Below are 27,519 nucleotides of genomic sequence, written 5' to 3'. Positions count from 1 at the left end.
AGTTATGCAGTCAATGTGCTGAGCAGACATCAAATAAGTCCGACTGACGAAGACTGGAATATGGTTAAAAGAGTGTTTCGGTATCTGGCAGGGACGAAATCTTATGGTCTAAGATATTGTAAAAGGCAGCAAGAGCTGGAAGCATTCTCCGATGCCAGTTTTGGCGACTGTAAAGGGTTTCTAACCACAAGCGGTTACGTAATTAAAATCTTTGGAGACTCAGTGGCATGGAAAACTCACAAACAAACGTATGTGTCTTTGTCAACATGTCAGGCAAAGTATGTGTCACTGAGTGATGCATGTAGAGAACTGATGGCAGTTGATAATTCAATTAAAATCATACTGAATAATACTTTGTGTCCAGCAGATCTATGGTGCGACAATAAGGCAGCTGAGCAAAATGCTAAAATTATAGGTAGTGGTAAATTAAGACATATGACAGAAATTCATGAGCATTATGTAAAAGAATGTGTAAATTATGGTAGAGTAAACGTCAGATGGCTGAATACTAAAGAACAGATGGCTGATATATTCACAAAACCTCTACCGATCGAGCTCCATGAAAAATTTGCTAGCAGAATCGCGAACAGCTTTTGCGACTCTGACTGGTAACTAATAAGTTGTCTCTGTTTCAGATAGGCGATAAAGGAGCCATGGACCGACTCATGGACTACTTGGGTGCATTCCTAGAGCCGTGGAGCCGAGTCAAGAACACACATTTATTTATCTATTTATCCATTTTAAATTATAATTTTTGTCTAATATACTTAGCTATTTTAAGTCGGAAGGAAGTGTTGGCATGTACGACTTTTCAATAGGCTGTATATATTGTGTGTGAGACAGTGCCACAGGCAAGGTGATACTTGCGGGCCCTGTAGTCAGTACAGTGTAAGCCACCGTGCCTCCCACACCTCTCGTCGTTTCTAGCTTCATTGTCTTTGTCTGATAAGTCGGTTGTAAGTCTGTAAAGTCAGTAAATTGTATCTGTTGTGTTCTACGTCGGTCGGCAGTTTTATTAAATAAACTTTTTGTCTAACTTGTAATACTCGTTTTATTATTTCGCGCACCCCCTTTACTAACACCTCTTCACATTACTAAAAATACTAAATAAAATACTGTCATTTAAAATAGAGCCAAAATAATGAAAAGTTCTGAAAGATAAGGAAAAAATGTTTGTGCGTCAAAGATGTTTTTTTTTTACTATTAAAATTTTTTTTTGGGACCTAAATAATAAAACGTGTGCACTGCCTATAAGGAAGAACAGAAAAAACAGATCCAGTTTGTGCGCAGCTTTTGCCTCTCTTCCCACTATTATGGTGGAGTACATATTACATATAGCTTAGCATCGCCACCATCACCGGTAGTGACAGCTAGCTCGTTCTTCCGGAGTATTACAGTAATGGCCAAGAACATCAAGCAATAATAAATTTTCCGTAACTTTCCGTATTTATTGGTCATTTTTGTGATAAAGCACTTAGTAATAAAAATTCCGGAAGACGAATATTGTTGTAACCTATTACTATTGTATGTACTAAGAAATATTAATAAATGTCTAAGCATTATCAGTGGCGTGCAGTTTGTGATAATAATTTTTCCATAACTTTCCATATTTATCAGTCACTTTTGCTATACAAAACTTGAAATTAATAATTCCTAGAGACGAAAACGGTTGTAACATATTTCTATTATATGTACTAAGAATAATTAATTTTTGTCTAGGCATTACGAGTGGCGTGCAACTTGTGATAATAAATTTTTCCTGAATTTCTGTACTTTTCGGTCATTCTTGTGATATTTTACTTGAAATTAATAATTTCGTGAGACGAAAATTTTCGAACTCATTAAACTCATATGTTTCAAGTAATATAATGTTTACGCATTATCAGTGGGGTTAAGTCTGTGATGATATATTTTTCCTAAATTTCCGTATTTTTCGGTCATTTTTGCGATTTAACACTTGAAATTAATAATTCCTGAAAATGAAAATGTGATGTATGAGTTTGGGCAGGAGGAGTGGGGATAGTATCGCGACGATTGATATTTGTAAACAGCGATCGCCCTAGGTACAGATAAGAACACAGCAATTTTGTGTGGGAGTGAGAGAGTGTGTGTGAGCAGCTAGTAGAGTGCCAGAGCAACTAGGCACGTTCAGTTCAGTGTAGATAATTAAGTTCGACTGTTGTAATGTCGCGGAATATTGCCAATGTATCACCGTACTCGAGGTTTCACAAATATATGATTATTACTCATAGTATTTTATAGTAGTTAAATCCAAGCGTATATTTATTTGATTGGTCCCTCTTTACTCACCTCGCTCTAAGTCTTACTCACTACTCCCACAACATGACAGAAAATACTTGGATATCATCACTATCATATGTTGAAAGTAATATAACTGAATGTCTTTGCATTATCAGTAGCTGCAGCCTGTGATAATAAACTTTCTTTTATTTTCCGTTTTTTTCGATCATTTTTGCGATATGATACTTGCAATTAATATTTTTGAAAGTCGAAAATTGTTGAAACCTATTAATTCTACATGAACCTAATAATATCACTGTAAGTTAAGACATTATCAGTGGCGTGCAGTTTGTGATATCAGTTATGTTTTAAATGTAGCCATTCTTTGGTCTTTTTTCTAATGATAATCTTAATAAAAAAACAAGTTTCTTAAGATAAAAAGTAATATTACTGTTTTGCGTACTTTTCGATTATTCTTTTTTCTGCTATTTTCCGTAGCGTACAGCTGTTGTAATTGTCTCGAAATTTTTGTTTGTTTCTATTAGTTTCACAACAAAACTTTTAATATATTTAGTTTTCAAGGATAGAAAATCTACATTTTTGTTTATTTTATTTTACTAGCTTTAAGAAAATAGTTTTGGTATCGATGATTTTTCATCTTTTAAGTCGTTTGTACATGCGTATACAGCTTATTTTAACTTTGTGGGGTTATTGGGTCATTGGTATATCGTGACGTTGTTGTAGTGAAGAGTTTTTTTTTACGGTTTTTATGACTTATTGCGTAGTTAGAGACTGACCTTAGTTCATATATACTACTTTAATTTTTATTTAATAGTTTTCAAAGCTCAAACGCATTTTTCACGCCTATACTTTTGAATCAATCTTTTAACTTCTACATGTCGAAAAAAGTACATTTTTATGATCTAAAAATTATAAGGTGCCTTCCTTATTATTTGTTAAAGTATTTCAAGCATTCTTTATACAAAAAGAAACAAAATTTTTTTTTTATTTTCTTAGCATGCAATATTGCAAACGTTGGAGTCATCGTTCTAATTTTGCAATAACACTTGATATTATTAATTCTAAAAGACGAAAATTGTTATAACTTGTTTTCATTTTTTTTGCTAAGAAACAATAATAGTTGTCTAGGCATTATTAGCGGTGGGCAGCTCGTAATTCTGAGTTTACCCTAAATTTCCGTACTTTTCGGTTAATTTTGCGATATAACACTTGAAATCATAATCCAAGAAGACGAAAATTGCTAAAACTAATAACTATTATTAAAACCAAATAATTTCATTTATTGTCTGGGCATTATTAGTGGCTTTTAGCTCGTAAAGATTTACATACCCTAAATATTCGTACTTTCTGGTCATTTTTGCGTTATAATACTGTAAATTAATTATTTCGGAAGACAAAAATTGCTGAAACTAGTAACTTTTACAGAATCCAAATAATATAATTAAGTGTTTATGCATTATCAGTGGAGTGCAGCTTGTAAAGCTTTATATATTCTAAATGTCCGTACTTTTCGGTTATTCGTGCGATACAACACTAGAAACTAAAAATTTTAGAAGATAAAAGTTGTTGAAACTCATTTTTTTGTATGTACCAAGTAATATCAATAAATGCCGAGGTCTTAACAGTGGCGTGCAGCCGGCGTTAATGAATTTTTCATAACTTTATGGATTTTCCAGTAATTTTTGTGATATAACACTTGAAATTAATATTTCCGGAAGACAAGAATTGTTGAAACTTATTACTTTTATGTGTACCTAAAAATATTACTTTAAGTTTAGGCAGTATCAGTGGCGTGCAGCTTGTGATACTAAATTTTTTTAATGCATCTTTTTTTGGTATATTTTTCAATGATAGTTATAATAAATAACAAGACGAAAAGTGCTTTTACTATTACGCGCTCTTATTGATTATTTTGGTTTTCTGCCAACTCGGAAGGTGGACAGTATTTTTAATTAGAATATCTCGAAATTTAGTTTGTTACCGTCATTCTTACAATGAAACAGTTAGTATATTAAGTTTTCAAGGACGGGAAATCTACATTTTCAGTTATTTTGTTTCACTAGCACTAAGAATATAGTTTTGATATTGATGATTTTTCATTTTCCAAGTTATTTGTACATGTGTATAGTGTTTATTCTAACTTTGTTGTGTCTTTGGGTTATTTTGGTCGTTGGTATATCGTGATGTTATCATAGCGATGAGTTTTTGAAGAGATTTTTATGATTTATTGTGTAGACAGAGACTTACCTTGATTCATACACACAGCTATAATCCCAATTTAATAGTTTTCAAAACATTAAAAAGAAATTACAAACTTAGAAAATTTTACTACCTGAAGAAAAATATTAATTCAAAATTCCAGGAGTTAAAACCTGTTAAAGGTGTTGATACAACGCAGCTCTTTTTTTTCGAATTTTTACTATAAATTTTTTTTTTTTTTAATTTTAAAGAAATATCAAGGTTTAATGCACTTTCTCTCATAAATTTTTGAGAAGAATTTATTTCTTTCCGTTACATTTTTTTCCAGGCTTTGGAATGGCAGTATGTTATTTAATACCCTGGCGTATTTAAAACAAAACTAATCAATCTCTTATTCTAAATGGCTTTTCTCTTGCCTCTTCCTTTATTCACTTTAAATGCTGCATTAGGTTGCAAAAGTCATATGTATCGACGGTCTAATTGTTTTGTTATATTCAGAATTACGTTTTACCTTAACAACAACTGCTCGATGTGTCTTTCGTTGTATTCGATAACCAAATTAGCTCTTCGAACAATATTGTTGGCAAATCGTTGGGCCATCCCTCTTTCTTGCACCTCATCAAACGCTCGGACTATTCTCTGTCTGCAGTCCTCAGTGTCAACAGGTTCAGTTTTTTACACTGGTTTCTTGGCGCAGCCCCACAGAAAATAGTCCAGTGGGTTCAGGTCAGGGGAACAGGCTGGCCATACTATTAGACCTACCGACCTATCTACCTCTCCGAAAAAGTGTCGTTAAGATACCTTGTGATATTAGCTGTAAAATGGGCTGGATCTCCATCATGCTGGTAAATGAGCCTTAGTCGTGTTGCAAGCGGGACGTCCGCTAACAGCCCAGGTAACTGGTCTTGCAAAAATACAGATACACTGCACCATTAAGCCAAGGAAGCAAAAATACGGGACCAATCTACAAATTAAAAAAATGGAGGAGTCAAGAACAAGACGTATTTTAATGCTATTCATATATTGTTATTTCTACAAAAAATGACCAAGTGATCTGGTTTCATTAGTTTCTTAAATTTTTAATATTAAAATAGCACGAAATTATAAAAAAGCTAGCTTCAAAATATTTTTAATCACCATTTAAAAAAACAACAATCACGACTATATTTCTAATGATTCCACCTCAAACATTGATACTCCATCGATACCGGAAACTCATCGCCAGCGTATGGTGAGGATTTTCATGGGACCAGAAATAATAGTTATGTTGATTGAGCATGCCTTTTCTAGTGAATGTATACTCATTGGTCCACAAGATCGTATTTACAAAATCAGCATCAGCACGTGCTTGGGCCAAAAAATCATGTCCTCAATCAACTCCTCCATTTCTGGCACTAAAACCTCATGTGGGTGACCAGCATCCCCGCAAAAAGGCGAAACGATGTCTGTTTCATTAAAACGACGGGACAAACACTATTTGTCTCCAGGTTCGAGTGACGATGGTCAGGTCAACAAGCACGATATTGGCGTGCAGCTTCTTTAAGATTTCAACCGGCAAGATAAGAAAAAAGAGCCATCTACATATATTTTTTGATTGCGTACTTCCGCTCAGCACGATCCATAAGGACACTTAAAATCGGATACAACAGACCATGGCAACCTTCTTGCGTGAAATGATAAATACGAAGATGAGCGACATTGCACGAAAAAACAAATTCCTAATTAAACTATCGGATTCTTAAGAAAGCTATTTTCCGTAAACAAGTCAGTCTGACCTGCAAGAACATAAATGCCCACGTGCGTCATTAGATGACCGAATCTAGAGTTTAACGCCTTACCGATGTTGCCAACTTAAATTCTTATTTCAATTACCAATACAAGTGTAAAAGACTGCTTTATTATTCAAAATTCTACATAGATGTCCTTATATGTCAATAAAAAAACTTTATTGTGTTACAACGAAGAAATAAAATTGAAAATTCTAGTTTGAATTAATTCTTCTGATATTTTAATAACGAAGAAAAACAGTCAGGATGCTTCGATATGTTTTACGCACGCAATGCTCGTACCAATTCACGTAAATATTAAAATAAAAGATAATGAATACAAAAAATTTATATCAGGACGCTTCAAATTATTTATTAATAATTTGACACTTATTATTAATGATTATTTATTAATGATTTGCACTCGACGCTCGTGATGTACTTGCCCCTCATTTTTAATATGGTACTGGAAATTAAAAATATTCGAACGCTATTGTTTTACAGTCGAAGTAAAAAAGTAAAAAAGATGCACTGTGTCCACGCCAACAACGCGCATTCTCTCCTCGATTTCTTTTAACATTTGAAAAATTAAAATTTTGTTTTGTGAAATAAAGATTTGAAAGTTAAAAGACTTTCACAAAGCAAATGCGCACAACTTGCGTTACTTCTTTTTCATCCTCTTTTGATTTTAAAAATTGTTCAAAAACTAAATTTTTCTTTTTTAAAGTTGATAAAAAAACTTTTAAAAATAAATAAGTAAGGGTCTCCACTAATCAACCACGCTTTCCATGCTTGACTTTTTTGCCTTCTCCAACCCTTATTACCCCCCTCGCCATAAAAGAGTTCAGCTATCCGTAGTCGCTCCTCTACAATGCTTAGTGCCCACCTCCTGAGACTAAGTGCTTTGTGATTAGTGGGATTGACCAATATTTCATCTAACAATATCTGGTTGATTATACATCGAATCCCCGTTTTGTAAGGAGCTTTTCGATAGCTTTTGATGAGTTTAATCACGTCGTCGTACAGTTTTCTGGGCTCAAAATCAAAATGCCCTGTATAGTTTTTTCTTTGAAACTCTCTTTTGCAAAGCTATGCTAATTTAAATTTAAGTATAACAGTGCCTTTTGACTAATAAAACTAAATTATTAGTTGCTGTATCCAGTTTTGTGCCATACAGGTATTCGGATAATTATTCATATGAAGATACCCAAAACTGACTTGTACGTTGATTTTTTAGATCATGGATAATCTTAAGAAAATATATTGGCAGCTTACAAAATCCATTATACATTTTTGCTTAGATACTACAAGTTGATTAAGCACTTTAAAACTCTTTGTCAACTTTATTGCAAAATATAATGGGCAAGTTGATCAAGAATTATAAGGTGCTCAATTAACTTGTGGTTTCGAGCCAGTAATAATTTATGAGTCTTTCAATCTGCCAATATATTTTCTTAAGATCATCTACCAGCTCGCACATTATTATATAATCTAGTATCTGCATGTAAACACTTGTCTCAATGCGTGCATAATATAAAGTTTTTGAAAAGTTGTAATTAGAAAATGGTTTTTTAAGAAATGTCATTTATGAAGTTCCTTCAGTCCTTTTGTTCAAACAGCAGGATCTTATGTTCACAGTTTGAAAAGAAGTAAATTTTGAAACGTTTTCTAGCTTTTCCATGTCTCCCTCTGGTTATCGTCACTATGAATAGTCTTATTCGTACTCTGTTAACATGCATATATTCCTGCAATACAAAACACGAAATCAATCCTTAAAAAATAATATCACGCACTAACTAACCTATAAAATGATGTAATTTATACCTATCTGACATTATACAAAAATTATAAAATACATATGGACAGGCGGTGCTTAGGTATATTGGCTATATATGGAGACATAGCAGACGACCGCTATACTGATCTATAGTGGTTTGAACTAACAATTGCCTGAACAGCAATATCACACACTGTCGGCAGTACTGATTAATTTTAAGAACACGCCTATCTGAACCATACGTAAAAAAAGTTTGGCTCACAGCTAACTTAATGGATAGACCATTTCGTGTAAACTGAGCCTTATAAAATCTTGTTTGAGGCATTTTGAGATACACATGTTTCGTTTTCATTTTAACAACTTTTTGGCCAATATTTATCGGTGATGCTGTAGAATACGATTAAGGAGACTACATTGAACCAAAATATGTGAGGTATATCGATGAAAATAATTATTTCTTTCTATTCCAAAATTTGACTATGCGAATCAGAAGTAAATAATAGCGTGGTCACCGAGGTTTCTTCTGCTTTTTCAAACTTGTCTCGTGACTTGATTTTTCACGTCAAGCCATACAGTCAAAAAAAATTGGTTAAAAACAATAGTGATTGATAGTACTTGGTGTGACTAAAACTTATCTTTATGTAAGCCTCCTAGAGTCACGTCACAATCGTTAGTAGTGGTTTAAAAATTCGAATTCTAAATTTAGAGCCAAGCTTGTGATTTTTCTGGCTAATGAACGAAAATTTAAAAATAATTTAAAAACTGCATTCTATTAAGTATTTTTTTCACGTTACGTCGTATCAAAATATTTAAAAAATTTTTCGAGTAAATTAAAGCCTCCATATAAATGTTAGAAAGATTGAATAAGTTTTTTGTTAGGTTAGCTTGTTTTGAAGGTGAATTTTTCAAATTTTTCTACAGCTTTTTACAAGCCTTTTATGATCATTTTGGTTAACAATGAGCGATATGCATCGTTGCCCTCGATGGTCAAAAGTTTAATGCCAACCGCAACCTTCAGAGCGCTTCTTTTCAGCGCCACCGCTGACCAAGCTGTGAACTATCGCTGATGTACACATATGTATATATCTGTATATGGTTCACAGCGATAGGTCACAGCTTGGCTGGTGGTGGCGCTAATAAAGAAGCGCTCTGAAGGTTGCGGTCGGCATTAAACTTTTGACCATCGTGGCTAACGCTGGCAGTACGCAAGTTTTATCGCTAGATGGCGCTAACGTTGACAAAACCGTATTTAAGTATTTTTTTCTTACATCTACATAGTAATATTTTTTTTTTTTTTCAGTACAATTTAAAAGTTATTTTGGAGTTATTACTTTAAATTTTAAATATAACTATAGAGTAAACAGGAACTTTAATCTTGTAGTTAAAGCAAAGAGAAATGTATGCCCTATTTTTTTAATATGCCCTATAGTCAGGTATATTAAAAATACCGTACTTTTAATAAGCCCATGGGACTTGTGTCTAATGAATCTAGTAAGTTTGTAATAAATACCAGACGTTTAATAGACCTATTAGCCTGGCGTCTAACAGGTTTGATCAGTATGTTGAAGAGCCCCAAGCGCTACCCATCGGACTTGGATCTAATATTTTCGCTGAGATTGTAGTTCTCGTTTACTCTATGCTTATGTGTTAGGTTGCCTTAGCTTAATTGACGGACAAAAATTCTGCTGTAAAAAATTTTACAGTGTGTATTCTATCCCTTACCCAGGGGTGGTATTTCGTAACTTCACTCATTACACCAGTGCGTCAGATCTAAAATTTAACGAATGTTTAGCGAAGTTCGAAGTTTTAGTGAGTGTTTTTTTGCAAAATTAGTTGAATCTGGTCTGCCATATTGAATCTACCACTTTGAATATTTAAATTTTGATTTGAGGTTAAGAGTCAGCACTCGTAAATTACTTGCAAATCGTATTTAAAAAATTTAGAAAAATACTTAAATACGATTATTTTCACCCTCAGTGCCATCTAGAGCTGAAACTTGCATCATGTCCATAATAAACTGGCTCAAAAAATAATAAAATATTAGTTACATAAAGTCACGTAACTCTAGAAATCTTGAAATTTACATGACTTCTTGTCTCACCAAGAACTATCGATTACTTTTCTCAAAATTTTTAGTTTCAACATCAACTTCGAATCGCCATAAGTGTGGATTGTTCTGTTGTTTTTCAGTACTACAACCATAGGGGCAGCATACTCTGAGACATCTATCAGCTCCAAGTGTCCTAAATTGACTAGTCTCTATCTCATTTTCAGCTATCGGCTTCAAAACATCAGATACATCTTAGTGATATAGATTACGCATTTTATTTTTAGTACTACTGTCATTAGCCTCGGTAGCGGAAGTTCGAAGCCTGGTAAGATAAAACGTTTAAATAACTTTTTTTCGAGCTGTTGAAAACTGCTTGTAAATTAATGAAGTTTAGTATCGCTGCTAATAACTGAATATCCTAAGCCTTATAATTTTTATTTGTTTTTTTGATTTGAACAACTGTCAGGTTTTCATTATGAATTTTTTCGAAAATTACGGCAGCATGTGTGTTAATATCTGTTTCAAAATTTAATTTTTTCTATTAACATTAAGAGTTACTACCATGGGTTTTATTCCTTATATGTTACTCGCTGGATTACTTAGCTAATTATATTAAATTTCAATATTCAAGTGTACAATCCTAAATTTTACGCTTACATTTTCTCATGATACCTAAAAGTAACGAAATCGTATTTGTATTTTCTTTCTCAACATTCTTACTTGTTTTAGATATTTTTACCCTGTTTAAAGGATTCGACTTATTTGTCTTTATAATTTGAACATGAATGTCTGGAACATGAATGGTTTTTCTTGAGAAAAAATTTCTTATTTGTATAGTTGTCAATATTTCGTCTTATCATGGAGACCTTTTTAAGACTGTGAACACATTGACATATACATTTGTTTATTGTACTTAAAATATAATATAAAATAAAGATGAAGATGCAATACGTGTACTACCTCTCTTTTTTTTACGCAAAAACCTTACGCACTATAGACCAACAGTTTTATGTTATACACAAAGCATCTTATAAATAAAGGAGAGAATTTTTTCAACTATAAACTTTAGGTAGACTACTCACACCGACGGACAAACAGGCAATGAGATTACAAGGTACGCGGTCTTTATGTACATGTACACATTAGCGGTCAAGTTTAAGTATCTAGCTATTCGTGGAACTGTGTATAAATGTGTGAGCGTGGATATAGTTGCAAAAAGCATATTAATACAGATTAATACATTTTGTTAGTTTCGACTTAAAGTACAATTATTTGGTTGTTTTTTTTTTTTAAACTGAGATATGGTATATTTGTACATATTAAATAATTTATCTAAATCATTTTTTCTACCGATGTTATGGTCTAATTCAAAAATGTTTAACATCTCTATAATTTCTCTTTGTAACTGGTTCTGTTTGGTATCTATTATTTTGATATTTTTGTTATTTATGTTAATATTGAAGTTGAAATTATGATTATTTTTAACTTTGGCCTATATAGATTTTGTTATATTTTTGACATTTAATTCAGGATACGACGTGTGCTTTTTGTCCTGAGTTTAAGGTATCTTTTCCCAATCTTGTAATTGAAGATAATTGGTTGTTAATCCTGTTTATTACACTAAAATTTGTGGATTTCAAGAAATTATTGCATTTAGAAGCAATAACTATTAGCAGGTTTTTGGGTTCCTGAATAAAAGTTTGTTGATTCTTATTACTATAAGAGTATTTTTTAAATCTATTTCTTATTATTTTTGTAACAAAGTCTTCTGGATACCAGTTTTCAGACAACACACATTGCATCTACAAAATGTTTTTAGTTCTGAATTTACTATCATAGAGTTTCAAAATTCTGTCAATCATATTTATAACAATTCTTTTTTTTACCGACACCGGGTAGTGTGTGTGTAGGTAATTTTATACATGATTAGTACTGCTAGGTTTTTTGTACCAAACAAGAGAACAACTTTTGTTGTCATGTCTAATGATTAATATGTCTAAAAAAGGTAAAGAGCCGTCAACTTCGTTCTCCACTGTTAATTGTATGAAACTATTGCAACTGTTCAATTTATTTAGAATATTGTGTACTTGTGTTTTTTTAACTATTGCTAAGATGTCATCTACATAATGTTTGTATAGAAAAATGTCATCTTGTAGTTAAGATAATACATTCTCTTTAACCTGTTTTAAAACTATATCAGCAAACACCGGGCTCACACATCCCCCCATGAGACACCCCATGGTGTGCTGAAACAATGTTCAAGTTATCAAAAAACGAGCAAGTGGAAGTTCCGAGGGAGTTACTTTTTTCAATTTATTATGTTATCAACACAGCCCTCCTCTGACCAGTCAAAGAGCTCCATTAGCCCTATGTCGGTGTGCTTACATAGTATATACACACATTTATACGATACGCTTAAAGAACGAGGCCCTAGTTAAAAACTATAAAAAATAAACAGCATACGATATATTTTCTTGCATTTTAATTAACAGAGTTATTTGTTTTTATACCTGTGTAGTGCCGCTGATGCTACCTCTGGCTGGGGGTCCCAAAATTTTTCGATCGAGCGTTGTTTGTTATTGTATCACTTTTCACTGCTTTTTCTCTTATAGTTGCTATTTGCAGTGCCTAAAAATAGATTAAAATTTCTGTTCAATAATTTCTTCTTCATTCTTTTATTTTTTACATATATTTTACAGCCATTCTTATCTACTGTGCGTATAACAGCTCTGCATGGCTGTGTTACTCTGCATTAGCTTACTCAAGGAAGCAAGATGATCGAAATTTTTTGCGTTAACTAATTTTCATTATATAAACCGGTAAAACAATACGCTGATTACGATTTTTACAACCCACAGTGAAAAAAAAGGTTTTTTTTTACTTTTCGAGCTATAAACCAACAGCTCAGACCTTCTATACTGTTTATCTCTCTCTCTCTTTTTTTTTTCTAAACAATCTTCGACTTCAAAGATTTTCTAAGAAAATAAATATCTTCAGTTTTTATCACACGGAGATAGAAAAACTCACAAAGTGTAGATGTTAAAAAATGCACAGGAAAGGAGATATCCCGAGAAAAATTGAAATATGACTTTTTATTAGTGATTTTTAAATAAAAAACTAGCCTCCACACAACGCAGACTGTATGTGCGTTGTAACGAAAATGTCAATTTTCGAGGTAAAAAGAGTCTCGTTGACTGAGCTACATGTATATTCTATTGTCATTGGCATATCGTAAAACCATCTTTGATTTATTCTGAATCAATTATTCACACAGTGTAACAGGGGCATCTTGTTTCACATGGCTTCCAAACCATAAGACCACAGTTGAAAATATGCACATAAGAAATAAGTTTTCCAGCCGTGCAGGCCGAGTAAGTAAAAGCTAGATCTGGACGCATATGTTACCCAGCTCTCGAGCTCTAAGCACCGTAGTCTAAGCCTCTTAGCTATTGTGAGTGTAAAAATCTCTGTATGCTGATCTTTTTCTCTGCAGACAATCTGATCTGCAAACTATAAGTATGGTAGAGTTAGCTAAAAATCATATTAATATCCCGAAAATTCTGACTACCTTGAAAAAAAGGGTAGTAGTTTTAATGCATGGTAATAAATGGTCACAGAATTCATCAAGTAGAAATGTTAGAAAAAGCTCCAAAAAATGATGAAAATGGCCAAAGCATATTTTTTACGTTTAAAAGAAAACTTTAAAATCGCACATCAAAAAGAGTGAAAAAAATATGGGCAATTTTCAGACGAACGAAATGAGCTGTATTGTTTTCAAGTCGGTTCACACGTTTTTTCATAAATCGTAAGAAACTGCCATTTTGAGTCATTTTTTTGAAATATTTGAGTTATTATTTAGATCTAAAATTGAGCCACAAGGCAGATATTATAGTTCTTAACATATACACAAAATTTTAGCTTGATTTGTTGTAAACTTTTCGTGAACGGCAGAAAAACCGAAAAAAGGTTCTCTCCAAAAATAGCTACAAACAAGTTCTTAGCCAACATAAGTACATTTTTTAACATAGCTCTCTTCGTCTACATTTGTTCTCTAAATTAATTGCAAAAAACGTCTTTTTGCTCTCTGATCAGTGGTATTGGTGGCTCAGTGAGTCACCGCTGCAGGTCACGCTCCCTTTCCTCATGCATGCTCTGGAAGTTTTGAGCAAGCGCGTTTCAAATAAAAAGATGCTTTTGTTACAATCCAACTTTTAGATACTTCTGGTTGATTAAAATAAATAGCGTTTTAGATACTTGTAGAGGAAATATAGACGGAGAGAAAGACATTTGAAAAATGTACCTATCTTGGCTAACACCTTTGTATAGCCATTTTTCGAAAAAACCTTTTTTTGGTTTTTGCTGCGGTTGGTGACAAGTTTATAACCGATCCAGCTAAAATTGTGTATGTATATTGAGAGCTACGATTTCTAACTTGCATTAGATTATTTCTTAGTACTGTATAGAACGCAAGTTATTGAATTTCGGAAAAGTGGCTCAAAATCGCAGTTTTTTGTTATTTTGCAAAAAAAATGGTTTAACTGATTTAAACCTATGGCACCTTATTTTATTTGTATTAAAATTGCGCATCTTTTTTACCAAACTTTTTTATGTGCAATTCTCTGATTTTTTCTAGACGTAAAGACATGTTTTAGCCATCTTTCTGATTGATCTCACACCTGCTCCGAGCCTGGATACATCGACCCATAGAGATATTAAAATAGACGACGCCAGAGGTCTGGTTTACTGTAAAAGGGTGCGATATGCGGAGTGAGAGAGAAGACTGTCAGTGAGTTCCTCTTGTCCTTGACTAACTAAAGCATGCACAATTGCTCACTATCTGTGATTATAACTACTAGACAAAGACATAAAGGGACTTACTGGCAGCCTTTCTCTCACTCCGAGTATCAGAAGATTTTGCCCTGGCGTGCTCTATTCTTATATCTCTATGCATTGACCTTCTTTATTAGGGCCAAGACCTCGGCATACTTTTGCCTCCGGCTGGCTGAACTATTATCGCCTCGGGCCTGTCCCTCCGACATCTCTCTTTGGTAAATTTTCGAGGCCTAACTCCTTCCCCAGGGGATTTTTTCTCCTCAGCCTTTTTATTTTTTCTCCTTTCTTGGACCTTTGTCCATTTTTCTTTGGGTAGAGCATCAGCTGCACCCCACTAATAAGTATTTGACTGAGCGACAGTGGTCGCTTTTCTATAGAGATAAACTGAGCAGAAGCCGTCTGTTTTCATAGATATAGAGCAGCTGTACGAGTGTATGTCTATATCGCCTTCACTTGCTCACTCGCTTGTTTCACGAATCAACACATATAAATATGGCGTGCATACTAAAGATTCACCTAAATGTGACTGTGTGCCTCACCATCTTGTCTTTTTTAAGGGTTTTTTCCATCGTTGTTTTTGAATTTGGGTATATCAATGGGTATGCACTATAAGTGCCCTCCATATAGTCCATCAATGACCAGATTCTTCAATAAAAAAAATCGCCACATCTTTTTTATTTACAGACAGCAGCAGCACTACCGTCCCTTAATTTTCCCTCCGCTGCAAAAAAAAATTATTGTTACTAGCCAAGCAATGTTGGTAATTATATTTAAATTACGCGGATCACTTCCTGAAATTATGTTACAAAACCTCGTACCTTTTTCTGCGCACCGCGTATTAGATTATTGGGTTATTGGCTCTCTACACTGGGTTACGTGACGTCTCAAAAAAATATGACCCTGGATACCATGCCTCTGGCGCAAGCCGTATGACATATGTATGTATGACTGTGAGTGGAAAGTTAGTTTCCTTACTACTTAAAAGGTGTTTGATTACGTCCTTGTTACTTTCCGAAGTGTCGAGTGCCCTAAGTAATTGACCTGACTGTGAAACAAAGTTGAAAAACAACTACTGAAGGCATTTATATGGTATTTAAAAATTTCTATGTTCTTAATTATTGATTTTCTTTATACAAAATGTAGTAAAATATGTCTATTAATTATGTACAGGATGTTTCATGAGACCATAATTTATCAAAAAATTCAACTTTTATATTAAGTATATGCTGTTTTAATAAATGTGAGGGCTTCCTTACCTGTAAAGAATACTAAATATAAGTGTCTTTGTAAGCCTGGGACGATACATTTGACTGTATTTCAATTAATAAGTTGAAAATATGAAAAATCTCCATATTGTAGTCAATCTCTGTAGCGTTGAATAGATAGTTTTATGTAACGTTCTTGCCCATGATAACATATTTTATAAGTACATGATTACAAGTCTGTTTAGAAATATAGATTTTTTTTTTATGTGATGTGTTGATTTTTCTAACTAAACGTTATTTTTACAGCCCTGGAGGTATACCAGCTAGGAATGCCAGAGGTGAGCGCCTTCTGTTGTTTATTGGTATCATTGACATCCTTCAAAGTTACAGATTGAAAAAAAAACTTGAACATACGTTCAAATCAATGATTCATGATGGTGTAAGTATGAAGATTTAAAGATTAAAGAAAACTTGAACAATGTTTTACTACTGTTGCTTATTAGGAATTATGCTTATTAGTGTGTAGAATAAAGAAATTATATTTTTAGGATACGGTGTCCGTTCATCGGCCTGGTTTTTACGCCGAGCGCTTCCAAAGTTTTATGGCTAAAACAGTCTTCAAGAAAATACCTTCACGTAAGTACCATCCGAATCAGCCATTAGTTGCACATTTGACCTCCATGCTAGTTATTAACAAAGCTCACTCTTAAAAGCTTACATTGATCAAAGAAGAAAAAAAATATCAAAAGATTTAAACATACCTTAAAATTTTTGTCTTGTAACATTGCGTATAAGAGTTCACATCAATTTGTAATCTTATATTATGGTTCTTCTTGTTTGAAAAAAAATTCGCTTGTCCAGATATAATTATTGTTATAACAGAAAAAATGTAAAACAGATAATTGTTAGTGGGATTCAGTATTTGCAGTTTATTTAACCTGCAATATTTTTTGTTAAGTAACATGAATTTATAAATATAATATTTAAAAAACAGTATTCCTTAAGCTGTAAACTAGAAATATGTGTTTATGAAGTTAATTATAATTATTGTTACTGACGTATGATGAATTGTTCGAAATTCATTAATTAAAAAAAAAAGTAGGAAAATTTTTATATCAACCTCATTTCATAACAAATCTACACGTTATTAAAGTTAAATTGGTATAGTATTTGTCAAGAGTATGTAGGCTCTTTTCTGCGTACAACAAATATATTTTTTTACAAGAAATGCTTTAATGTTAAATTCTTACTGATCTTTGTTTAACTTAAATGTATAAAAATTTTTCTACTTACTGTCGACATCCATACTGCATTTAAAATGTTTATTATAGTTCGTAGAAATATTGAGTTTGTTAACAAAACGAAATGTTACTATAGAACAAAAATGCGAATTACTGTACACACAATCATACTGCGCATTTTTATTTGATTGATACATATTTTCATACGAATTCTGTCATCCTCTTAACATACAAGGTAGTTCTTGTTTTGTATGATAATCGATGGATTACTTCAAACTTAGTGTGCGTAATTAATATTTGGTTCAAAAGTTTTAGCACATCTTATTATCTTAAAAATCAAGGGAATTTTTAAAATAATCTGTTTTGAATTTAAAGTATTTGGTATAAGTGCGTATATTTATCTTCGAGTTAAAAATTTTAGTATTTCTAATTTGAACATGTCGATAAAAAGCAGGCTGTACATAAAACAATTGTATAAGTTACTATTCATTTAAGAAAATGAACACCGTAAAACGAGAGTAGTAAAATTTTCTTTCAAAGGGAAAATTGCACTTTTACACATACATGTTTTGATGCCTCAGAAGAAGCTGAATTCTGTTTACAAGCTGTGTAAGAAATGCTGCTTTTTTCATAACTACGATAAAAATAATAAGTTCTCCTCAATTTCACAAAATAAAGATGTAATGCGTAGTAATATCGACCCATCAGCTTTCTAGACTAGTCACTGGGGGTTTTTATATAAAAACATGCAAAAACCATTTTGACCTTTCCATTTTTTACCTTTTTGTGTGTAAATTTATCGCACCAACTCCGTAACAGCTGAAAAGTTGTGCATTATTGTTTAATTGTGCAATGAAGTCGTAAAAAAAAAAAAAAAATAGTTATAGGTATTAAGGTAGTTCATGCAAAAACCCGTTTTCTTAGGATCCTTTTGAAAATTTGTATGGGCATTATATTTATTGTCATGAATATGTACACAAAATTTTAGATTATTCTCGCCTACCGATTTTGAGATATTGAATTTTAAAAATGCAGTATTTAACATGTAATTACTATGCAACTTCTTAATAAAATGTATTAACCAATCGAATGCAATAAAATGGCTCTGAAGATTTAGCTAAAAAATAGATATATTTTACAATAAAACACACAGCACCTTAATACATAAAAATATAATCGAGTTTGCGTGACGTTTACAAGAAATTGTATTTTAAAGATTGATAATTTTACATTGAATGACTGCAGAAACGATGCAAGCGAAGAAGCAAAACAAATAACTGGCAGCGGTGCACTGATTTCGACAAGAGTAGTATCTACTTTAACGACTAATGATAATCCATTTTTTTTAAATTAGTCTGGTACATTAACGACGGCTCTCATGAAAAACAGTACAACTCATATTTTTCTATTGAAAATAACGTTGGAATTTCTGAGTTGTACTATTTTTCGTAAGAGCCGTCGTTACATAGTAAGTTAGTAGTTTTTTTTTTAATAACTGTTATAAAATTGCTATTATTACTTTTACTACATCATATTTTATATGATCAAATAAAATTTTTGAAATAAAAAACGCCAGTCTACTTATTATTTTTTATTTTTCGAAAATATGTACACTTTAAAATAAATTATGTATTCATGGTACGAAACAACATTAACTTTCTTTCACATTAAAATTTGAAATTTGTGTCATGAAGAAATTCTTAAGACAAGCAAATTTATTTTTGATCAACATTTTTTTTTTAAATTAATAATACTGTCCAGTATTCTCTTATTGTTAGTAAAACGCGGTTTTCCCTTTTCTGTTGCTTCACTTAACATATTTTTTACAGCATAATCACCTCCTTCAAGAAAAGCTTTTGAAATCTTCTCAAAGTTTAGATTCATTTTTTCCAATCTTTTCATCATTTCTTTTGAAGTAACGTTTTTTAATGGAAACAGATTTATAATATTTAAATGTATATTGTCAGACTCAATTTTTTCGCTTAAATAATCTTTATAGCTTTTTTTATACTTCATCAGTTTATTTTCTTGCCCTAGTTCAATTATTAATTCTTGTAAAATTTATACATCAAAATCAGCATCGTGAAAATTATCTTTTTTTTTGAGGCCCTAAAATATCTTGAGCTAAATTGCAAAGTTTTAACGCACCAGGACCTTTTATTTCAGGTAAACGTTTTTTAAATAATTTCAATGTATCTGAAAAGCCAGTTACAATATCAAAATTATTTTGTAACTCATATTTGACGATTTTTTTAACTAATCGGGGAGCGTCAAATCTCACATTATGAGCAACAAGTAAGATGGGTTTTTTTTGCCAGGTGTAAAAATTCTTGAAAAGCAAGTAAAGCTTCTGATAACTCTACAGTTAGTAACTCAGTTTTATAATGAAATAAACTGCTGTTTTTTACACTCAAACCCGTTTTCTTGGTTGCTAATGGATTTATTGCTTGCGTTGGTGTTATATAATATTCAAATTATGATTTTGAAACTTGGCAGCAATTTGTAAAATGTCGGCATCCATCTCAAAGCCATACGTCTCCAAATCAAAGTAAACAACTACATGCTCAGATATAGTTCTAGAAACATGTACATCGGAACTGAATGTATTTATGCAATAATCAGATTTGTGTGTGACACCTTCAGATCTTTCCTTCTGCTTTCTACAGAGCTCCTTTTCTTGGACGAGTTAAAGTCTTCCATATTTTTGTTTAATTTGTTTTGCTTTTAACGCTCGGTACTTTCTAATTCTATCTGATCTTGAAGCATGTTCGGCTGTAAATATTCCTGGAGGTAGAAGCATTTTTCTTTTAATATTTAATATGGATTATTCTCCATCATTTTTATTGCATACAGCACTCGCCACTCTAAGGTCCGCTGATTTACTTCGACTGTAGCAAATATTTTTTGGTAATTTGTGAGCAATGATGTTATTAACTGATTCGTTGGCCTGGCTGGATGCTGAAAAACAGAATTTGCTGGAATTTTTTCCATACTTATTAAAAATATCCTGTAATTTGGTGTGTAAATTTACATCTGTTAAATTAATGGTTTGATAGTTGAGATTGTCTTTCCTTTTACACCAGTCACCACATTGTTTATGCTGGTTAAATAAATGAGTAGGAATATTACGTAGTGTATCAGCAAGCTCAATGCTTTTACTTTTATTTTGCTTTACTGCATAATAAAAGCATTTTTTGATGTGGTTTAGGACTCTTTTCTTCTTTAATTCTTTATAATTGTTTGCCAAATTGTACAAATCTTTGCCAAAATTCTGATTTAAATTATTTTTATCTGATAACTTGTGGACTTTGTCTAGATTGGTTTTTCGTATAGAAGCTATAGTGCTACTATCATCATCACCAATTATAACTTCCACCTTCAAATTTTTTTCTTTACGAATCAAACTTCTATTAACCAACTCTTCTCCAACATGAGCTTCCATAGCTTTTGCACTGCCAGAAAAAATTTTTGCGGCAATCATGATTGAGTTTAGGACATCCTAAATCACATTTGGTACATTTACGGTTACGCGTCGCATAATCTAGTATTTTTCCACTTAAAAATCCTATTATAGTGCCGTACCCATTAAGGCTGTTATAGGCTCTACCATTACCTCTTTTACTCCACCCCATGTCATACGACACAATTATATTGACTATTTCATCAATAGATTTATAAAACAAAGGTTTGGATTCGTTAGGATTCTGGGTATGGTCATTCATGTTTAAGTGGAGTGTTTCTAGGTTAGGATAAGCATCTGTCAGGATATCTTGTGGTCTAAAGGATAAAAAAAAATTTGAATTACAAAATATAGTTTATTATAAAAATCAATACATTATGGTAACATTAATACTACTTATAAAAACCACTCTTACTGTACGACTAAAAAAATGAATACTTCAAACTGTTAAAAATGAATTAAAAATATTTTGTAAAATACCAAATTAAAAATGAAATTAAATATACTTTTGAGAAAACGTAAAATCAATTGTATATGAAAAACAGACTTACCAAAAAAAGTCGTCATTAAAAAATTCAATTTAATCCGTGTATCACTTTAAAAAAAATGAAATCATATCTTTCGCTTTGATTAACAAAAAACTTACAAAATATTTGACAACTCATTCATTTTTTTTTAAACTAGTTGCCTTTCTTCGTAAGCAGCTCGTCCACAGCTTTCTTCCGCAGCTTCTTCTATATGTTTTCCTACCTCCGACTCGTACTTTTTGTACACTCTCTCAGACAACATGGGGATATCAACACAGGACAAAAGTTTGGACAAGCAAGTATATCTTAAACCTGCATGTACCGCCCCTGTAAAAAATATGTCATTAATAAAATGAACTTCTATAAATTATTAATATTGAATATTTACTGTAGTAATCTTCAAACAATTGCCAAATACTACCAAAGTATTTATGTCAGATGATTTTTTTCTATTTATATCATGGAATGTGCCTGTGTAAATCTTATTTTGAATATGACATTTGTTACACAGTACAGTGAAAGTACTGTGGAGTCCAAAATGTGTTTCATCAGTGATTTTTTCCAGATTTTAATGTTCATTGCACTTAATACATTTTAATGTTTTAACTAATTCCTTCAAATTTATTATGCGGTGCCCTTCCAAAAACTTCTTTGAGGAATTAATATCACGGTCTAAATTCTTTTTCTTCGCTGCAGACATCGCTGCAAGTGCCGTTTTCTTTTTTTCATCCCTCCTTCGAACACTCAAATCCCCTTTAGAATTCCGATATTGATTTTTCCACATTTTATGACACTATGTAATAGCGCAAACACTAAATCATTTAAGACATTCGACGAATAAAGTGCAACCAAAAAAGTGTATAGGTTAACAGTATGTAAACAACATTTGGCTCGAGATAGTCGAGATACAATGTTGCCAGATTTTCTCTTCTGCTCATATACATGCACACAAATGCAACACATGTATGATGTGATATATGTGTGTGGTGCATTAATTCTCAATTATGGTCTCAGGCTCTTTATGTTTTAAAACTTAAATTATCATATAAGTTGGTTGGGAAACACTGAAGGTGCTGAACTACCTTAAACATAACAACCAAGCAAGTCCCAAAAAAATTTCGATCAATCATTTGGCTGTGTACGTATATAAAAAAAAATGCAAATAACGCGATTTTTTAAATGAATTCCTTATTTGAAAAATAAAAACCCGAGAGACTCGTAAGTTGCACTGAATATTGATTTAGTAGCGAATGATGAGAGATTTTTTTGGCAAATATTTATACTTTTTACCAAAATGCATTTATTTATTTAAAAGGAGTTTTTTTTTAAATTGCAGAACTTTTTTTTAAAATGTCACAGCAAAACGTACTGAGGCGTATTTTATTCTCAAAGACTTATACTTTTTACCACTTTTTTATGGCGAATCGATTTATTCAACATGGGCACCGCAAAAGACCTTACAAAGAAACGCCTACTTGCATCCGATTGGTGCAATTTTTATCTAAATTTAAAAAAAAAGTTTGTTGTACAACTTGTAGAAGCTGAATTTTTTCGATAAATATTCCTGATGTCTCATTTTACAATAAAAAAGGTTGAAATTTGCAATAATTATAGCTCTATATGTATATGTTTTGTGGGAAAATGTACTCTGCCGTTTTATCGGCGCAGTTTGTTGCATTGTTGCATTAACGCATCGTGGTGGCCGACGTGGTGGCGTATTTGGAATGACCAGCCTGTACTTGAAGAAATCCTTATCAGAAAGGTACTGTATTCCGTAACAATCGGCCGTGTACTTTGTCATAAAGTTAACTTACGGGCCTCCGATGGCAACCTCATCGTGCTATTAGGACGTGATACCAGGCGATTATACGGGCGGTGTACTTTGGCCACCAACTGCAGAAAAGTATAATGGTGAATACAGTGCCAATACTTGGGCCATAAAGATCCAAATTTAAGCTTATTTTTACCTAATTTGCTTTCATTTTGTCTGCTTGGCAGGTATTATTTATTATAAATGTACTAATAATTAGGTAGGCTTTAACAAAGTAAATGTCAATTTAAATAGCAATTCATTTTTGATGAATACTGTTAAAAAAAAGTTTAAACGTTGAGTTAAATGAAAATATTACACTCATTATTGTCACTATCATCCATCATTTTATGTTCAAAATGGCACTCTGAATCAATTGTAATATAACACCTATCTTTATATATTTCTTCCAACTTAACTTCCATTCGATTATCTAAATTTTTTAACATATTCATCCCCTTGTTTTCATTTTCACCCAACAGTTCGTTTTCATTGCTCTCAGATTATAGATTTTTGGTTGGTGTTAAGCATCTCCATTGCAGGACAGAGCAACATGTATGGTACTAAAATATTATCTAAAAAACTTAAGGTGGTTTTGATAAGAATAACTTGAAGTAGTCAAAAAACTCGATGACATATACATGTTTATTGATAGTGACTTATGCGGACTTTACGGGCTTCTAACATATATATTAATATCATGGTAGAATTATGCGGACGTCCACATAATTCCACTTTTGTCCTCACAATAACCCTTACATACCCGTGATTATCCGCATAAGTCACTATTCATAAACATATATTCATACATACATACATACATACACACATACATACATACATACATACACACATATACAAATCTGACTTACTCAGATCATTAAACACATTGTACTTGGTTTAAAATTTGATTTGTATCAAAAAAAGATGATTTAAAAATGGTCATACTTTTTGCTCTGACAAACATAACAAACACTTTGCTCACGTCTAAAAATGATTCATATAATGTGTAAGCGGTTTAATACACATATACAAGTGTATAAAGTACTAATAGATGTGATTTATATTTTTGGAACATTTGTTATATGTATACTATTGTTGTATAATTTTTTTCTTAATACGTCCGATGTAGCTTACTTTTAACTTGAAAAGAGTCGTGAATATACAAATGTTGTACGTTTTATACTTTAATAAAAATATAACTTAATGTCAGTAGGCCTTTACAGACCAATAATGCATTTAATAAACAAGTATTATTAAATTTAATTTTATTTACGTTATTGAGAACATTGTTGAATAATAATGATTCATAGAATGTGAGAACGGTTAAATACTCGTATAGTAGCGTATTAATCTGTGATATTTTGTGCAATCTTGTCGTGCTATCTCAGATCAATTGGTTATAGTTTTTTTGTACAATCTCAAGAAGCCCAGATAATAATGATCCTTTCAGTGCACATACTTTAAAACTCTCAAGTTTATTTCTTTAAGCACAGTCTGGTACTGATCCCCACTATGCCGCCATGTCGCCCATTACGATGCCTTAATGATAATATTAGTTTATCATCAAACTGCACGAAAGAAATGCAATAGTTCATTTTCCAACAGAAAATATAAATATAGAACTATAATTATTGCAAATTTTAACCCTTCTTGTTCGACTCAAAGTCACGGATGCGCAATGGATTGCACACGGACAGAAAAATATTTCGCGTGTGTACGCATTTTTGCCTTGTTCTGCTTTTAAATAAATAAGTCAGCGATGCTCAGCTGTCTGCATTAAGTGAAAATTTTAATCTTTTGATAAAAATTATTAAACAACCACACTGCCTGAAAAATGAATTTTCAAGTATTTGGTGCAGTACATTATTTTACGTAATTTGTTAGTTGTTTGTAAAAATTCATCATTTTTTGTTTGAATAATCAATGCTTCCATTACTCTTATAATGACTTTTTCTATAACACGCGTGCTGAAACTATTAACTTTGAAAGGCAATATTCTTCCCTTAGTACCTCTGGGTCTTTTAAAGTTTTAACAGTGAATAAAACGTAGCTAAAAAAACGTATGTTTAAGGGTTCAAGAAATTTTATTGTTTCTTCATTTCATTAACTACTACCTTGAGCAAATTTCAAATCGCACTAAAAATATGGTTTAAAAAAAAGTTGCTCTGTGAAATTTAAAGCCAAGTCACAAAAAATTTATGTTTTCCGCATTTCCAGGCAATTTTGCAATTATTTCGACTTGAAAATTGAACAGGATACACCTGCTTACATTCTACTAGTATTGTTTAAGTTTTCATACTCAATTATTCATGGTTGTTCGTATTCATGGGACAACGTAAACAAATTTTTCTAAAGGGCTCCTATTCATCAGGAGTTATTTTATACCATCCTCAAATGCAATATCATTTGACCTACTGTAAACATGAAAAAAATTGACAGCAAAAAAAAAAAACAGCCTGGTGGGCTGCTTAGCTCAAATTGCGACTTTAGGAAAAATGCCGCACGAACTCACAATTTTTTTCAATTTTTTAAATTTTGAAACAAAAATGTTAACGGTCATAGTACTCAAAAAACAATATAGTAATATATATTTACATACAATTATTTTTATACAAATTCCCGAAATCATATTGACAGAAATTAGGACATAGATGCTAATAATATGCCCATACGATGCATGAAAATATAAATTGCCATACAACAAATAAAAACGGAATTGTAAAATTAAAGATTTGTAGGTGATAAATAATGCAAAACGAATATTGTTAAAAAAAGGACAAAAAAACTAAGATTATGTAAAAAATCTACAGCCAGTTGTATATGGATAATAAATAAAAAACAACCAATAAACAAATCGTTATACAATATTTTAAAACCAAATATAAAAACTAAGGTCTATAGTATGTATACAAATGTGTAAGGAAATAAACATTAGGATACGCGAACAGATCAAGATAAGGTAGCAATTAATGAGTGCCAATAAGCAAAAGAAATGATGTAAAATAAATTAAATCATACGTTGAAATTTTACATACAGTAGTAAAAGTTGGTCCATTTTTGATATAAACATGATCATTCGAACATTTGATTGAAAGCAGAGTAGAAAGTAGGTGTTGTATCTGCAGAATTGTATGTAAATAGATATTATTATTTTTTTTTTTTTTTACTTAGACCATTGCCATTTTTGTTTTAAAAATAAAAAAATTTTGAAAAATTGTAAGTCTGTACGTACGAAATTTTGCCTATATCTGCATTTTCAGCTCAGCAGCCTTCCACCACCGGACTTTAGAAGCTGTTTTTTGCAATAAGTTTTTCTCATAATTTTAGTAAGTGGAATGATTTGGTATTTTAGGATGGTGTACAAAAAAATCTTGATAAACAAAAGCGCGTTCAAATTATTTGTCTACTTTGGCCCACAAAACCCGAAAACAGCGCATGCCCACAGCTCAGGATCGTAAGTTTTCTTAATATTTTTTTTTGTAAACAATCATAAACAAAAGCGTCTTAAAACTTAAAAATTAGTAGTAGAATGTAATTAAGCGCATTCTGTTAGATTTTCAAGTAAAAATGATTGAAAAACAGCCTGTAAATTCAAAAATTTCAATTTCTCACATCTTAACTCCAAATCAACTTAGTACGATTTTTTTTGGTTAATGTTTTCGCACTGCGATGTCAAATCCATTTGGAGAATTAAATTTAAATAAAAATTGGCTTAGATGTTGGTACGATATCGCTTATCAAAAACATTGTATCTTGTAGATAATTTCATGATGAACACTAAGTTTTTTTCAATTCTCTGATGCTTACAGAACCAGACATAAACGTAAAAAAACTAAGAACCATTCTTTTTATGAATTATTGAATGAATAAATCAAACTGATATCTATGTGCTTCAAAAAATTTTTCCCTCGTTCACTACTTTTCAAGAGAGTATTTTTTTGGCATTATTTTCACCGTAGTTATGCGAAAAAGATTACTTTTTATATAGAAAATATCATAGAATACTTGCATGTACGTGTGAAAGCTGTGTTTCTTTTGCAAAAAATCTACTAATATTTAGTAAAGATGAATTTGCAGGAGATTTTCAGGTATTTGTATTTGCTTTTATTTGGCATGTTGAAATTTAAATTAAAATTTTCATTGTACAAAGTATTGGCTTTTATTGAATATATTTTTATTTTACTGTAATAGAACAATGCTAATGTTATATGGTAACATTTACCTTAGTAAAAAATAACTATTGTTAAGACCTCTAACAAACTTGGTATGAATTGCAAAAACTATTTCAAAATGTAAGCAGTAAATATAACTTGTAATCTTGATAAAATTATTTACCATGTGCCGACTGCACCTATGTGACTTACTAACGTTTCATATATTATTCAA

The 27,519-nt window shown here is 31.8% G+C and overlaps 1 protein-coding gene across 7 annotated transcripts in view; it reads left to right on the top strand.

The window, feature by feature from the left end:
* The window catches only part of PIP5K59B (Phosphatidylinositol 4-phosphate 5-kinase 59B), a 712,665-nt gene that overhangs the window by 230,270 nt on the left and 454,876 nt on the right, over positions 1 to 27,519 (top strand). For all 7 annotated transcript variants that reach the window (XM_089598110.1, XM_089598109.1, XM_089598112.1 and 4 more), the window contains 2 exons: positions 16,399 to 16,531; positions 16,641 to 16,728. In XM_089598110.1, coding sequence (XP_089454236.1) covers positions 16,399 to 16,531; positions 16,641 to 16,728 — 221 coding nt within the window. The remainder of the gene's footprint in view (positions 1 to 16,398; positions 16,532 to 16,640; positions 16,729 to 27,519) is intronic.

This window comes from Copidosoma floridanum, unplaced genomic scaffold (genome assembly GCF_036245765.1).
Source record: "Copidosoma floridanum isolate Cflo_tuat_1 unplaced genomic scaffold, Cflo_Japanese_pri ptg000005l, whole genome shotgun sequence".
NCBI classification, from domain to species: domain Eukaryota; kingdom Metazoa; phylum Arthropoda; class Insecta; order Hymenoptera; family Encyrtidae; genus Copidosoma; species Copidosoma floridanum.
The sequence above is the reverse complement of the archived record's forward strand: the minus strand, read 5'-3'. Positions and strand labels throughout refer to the sequence as shown.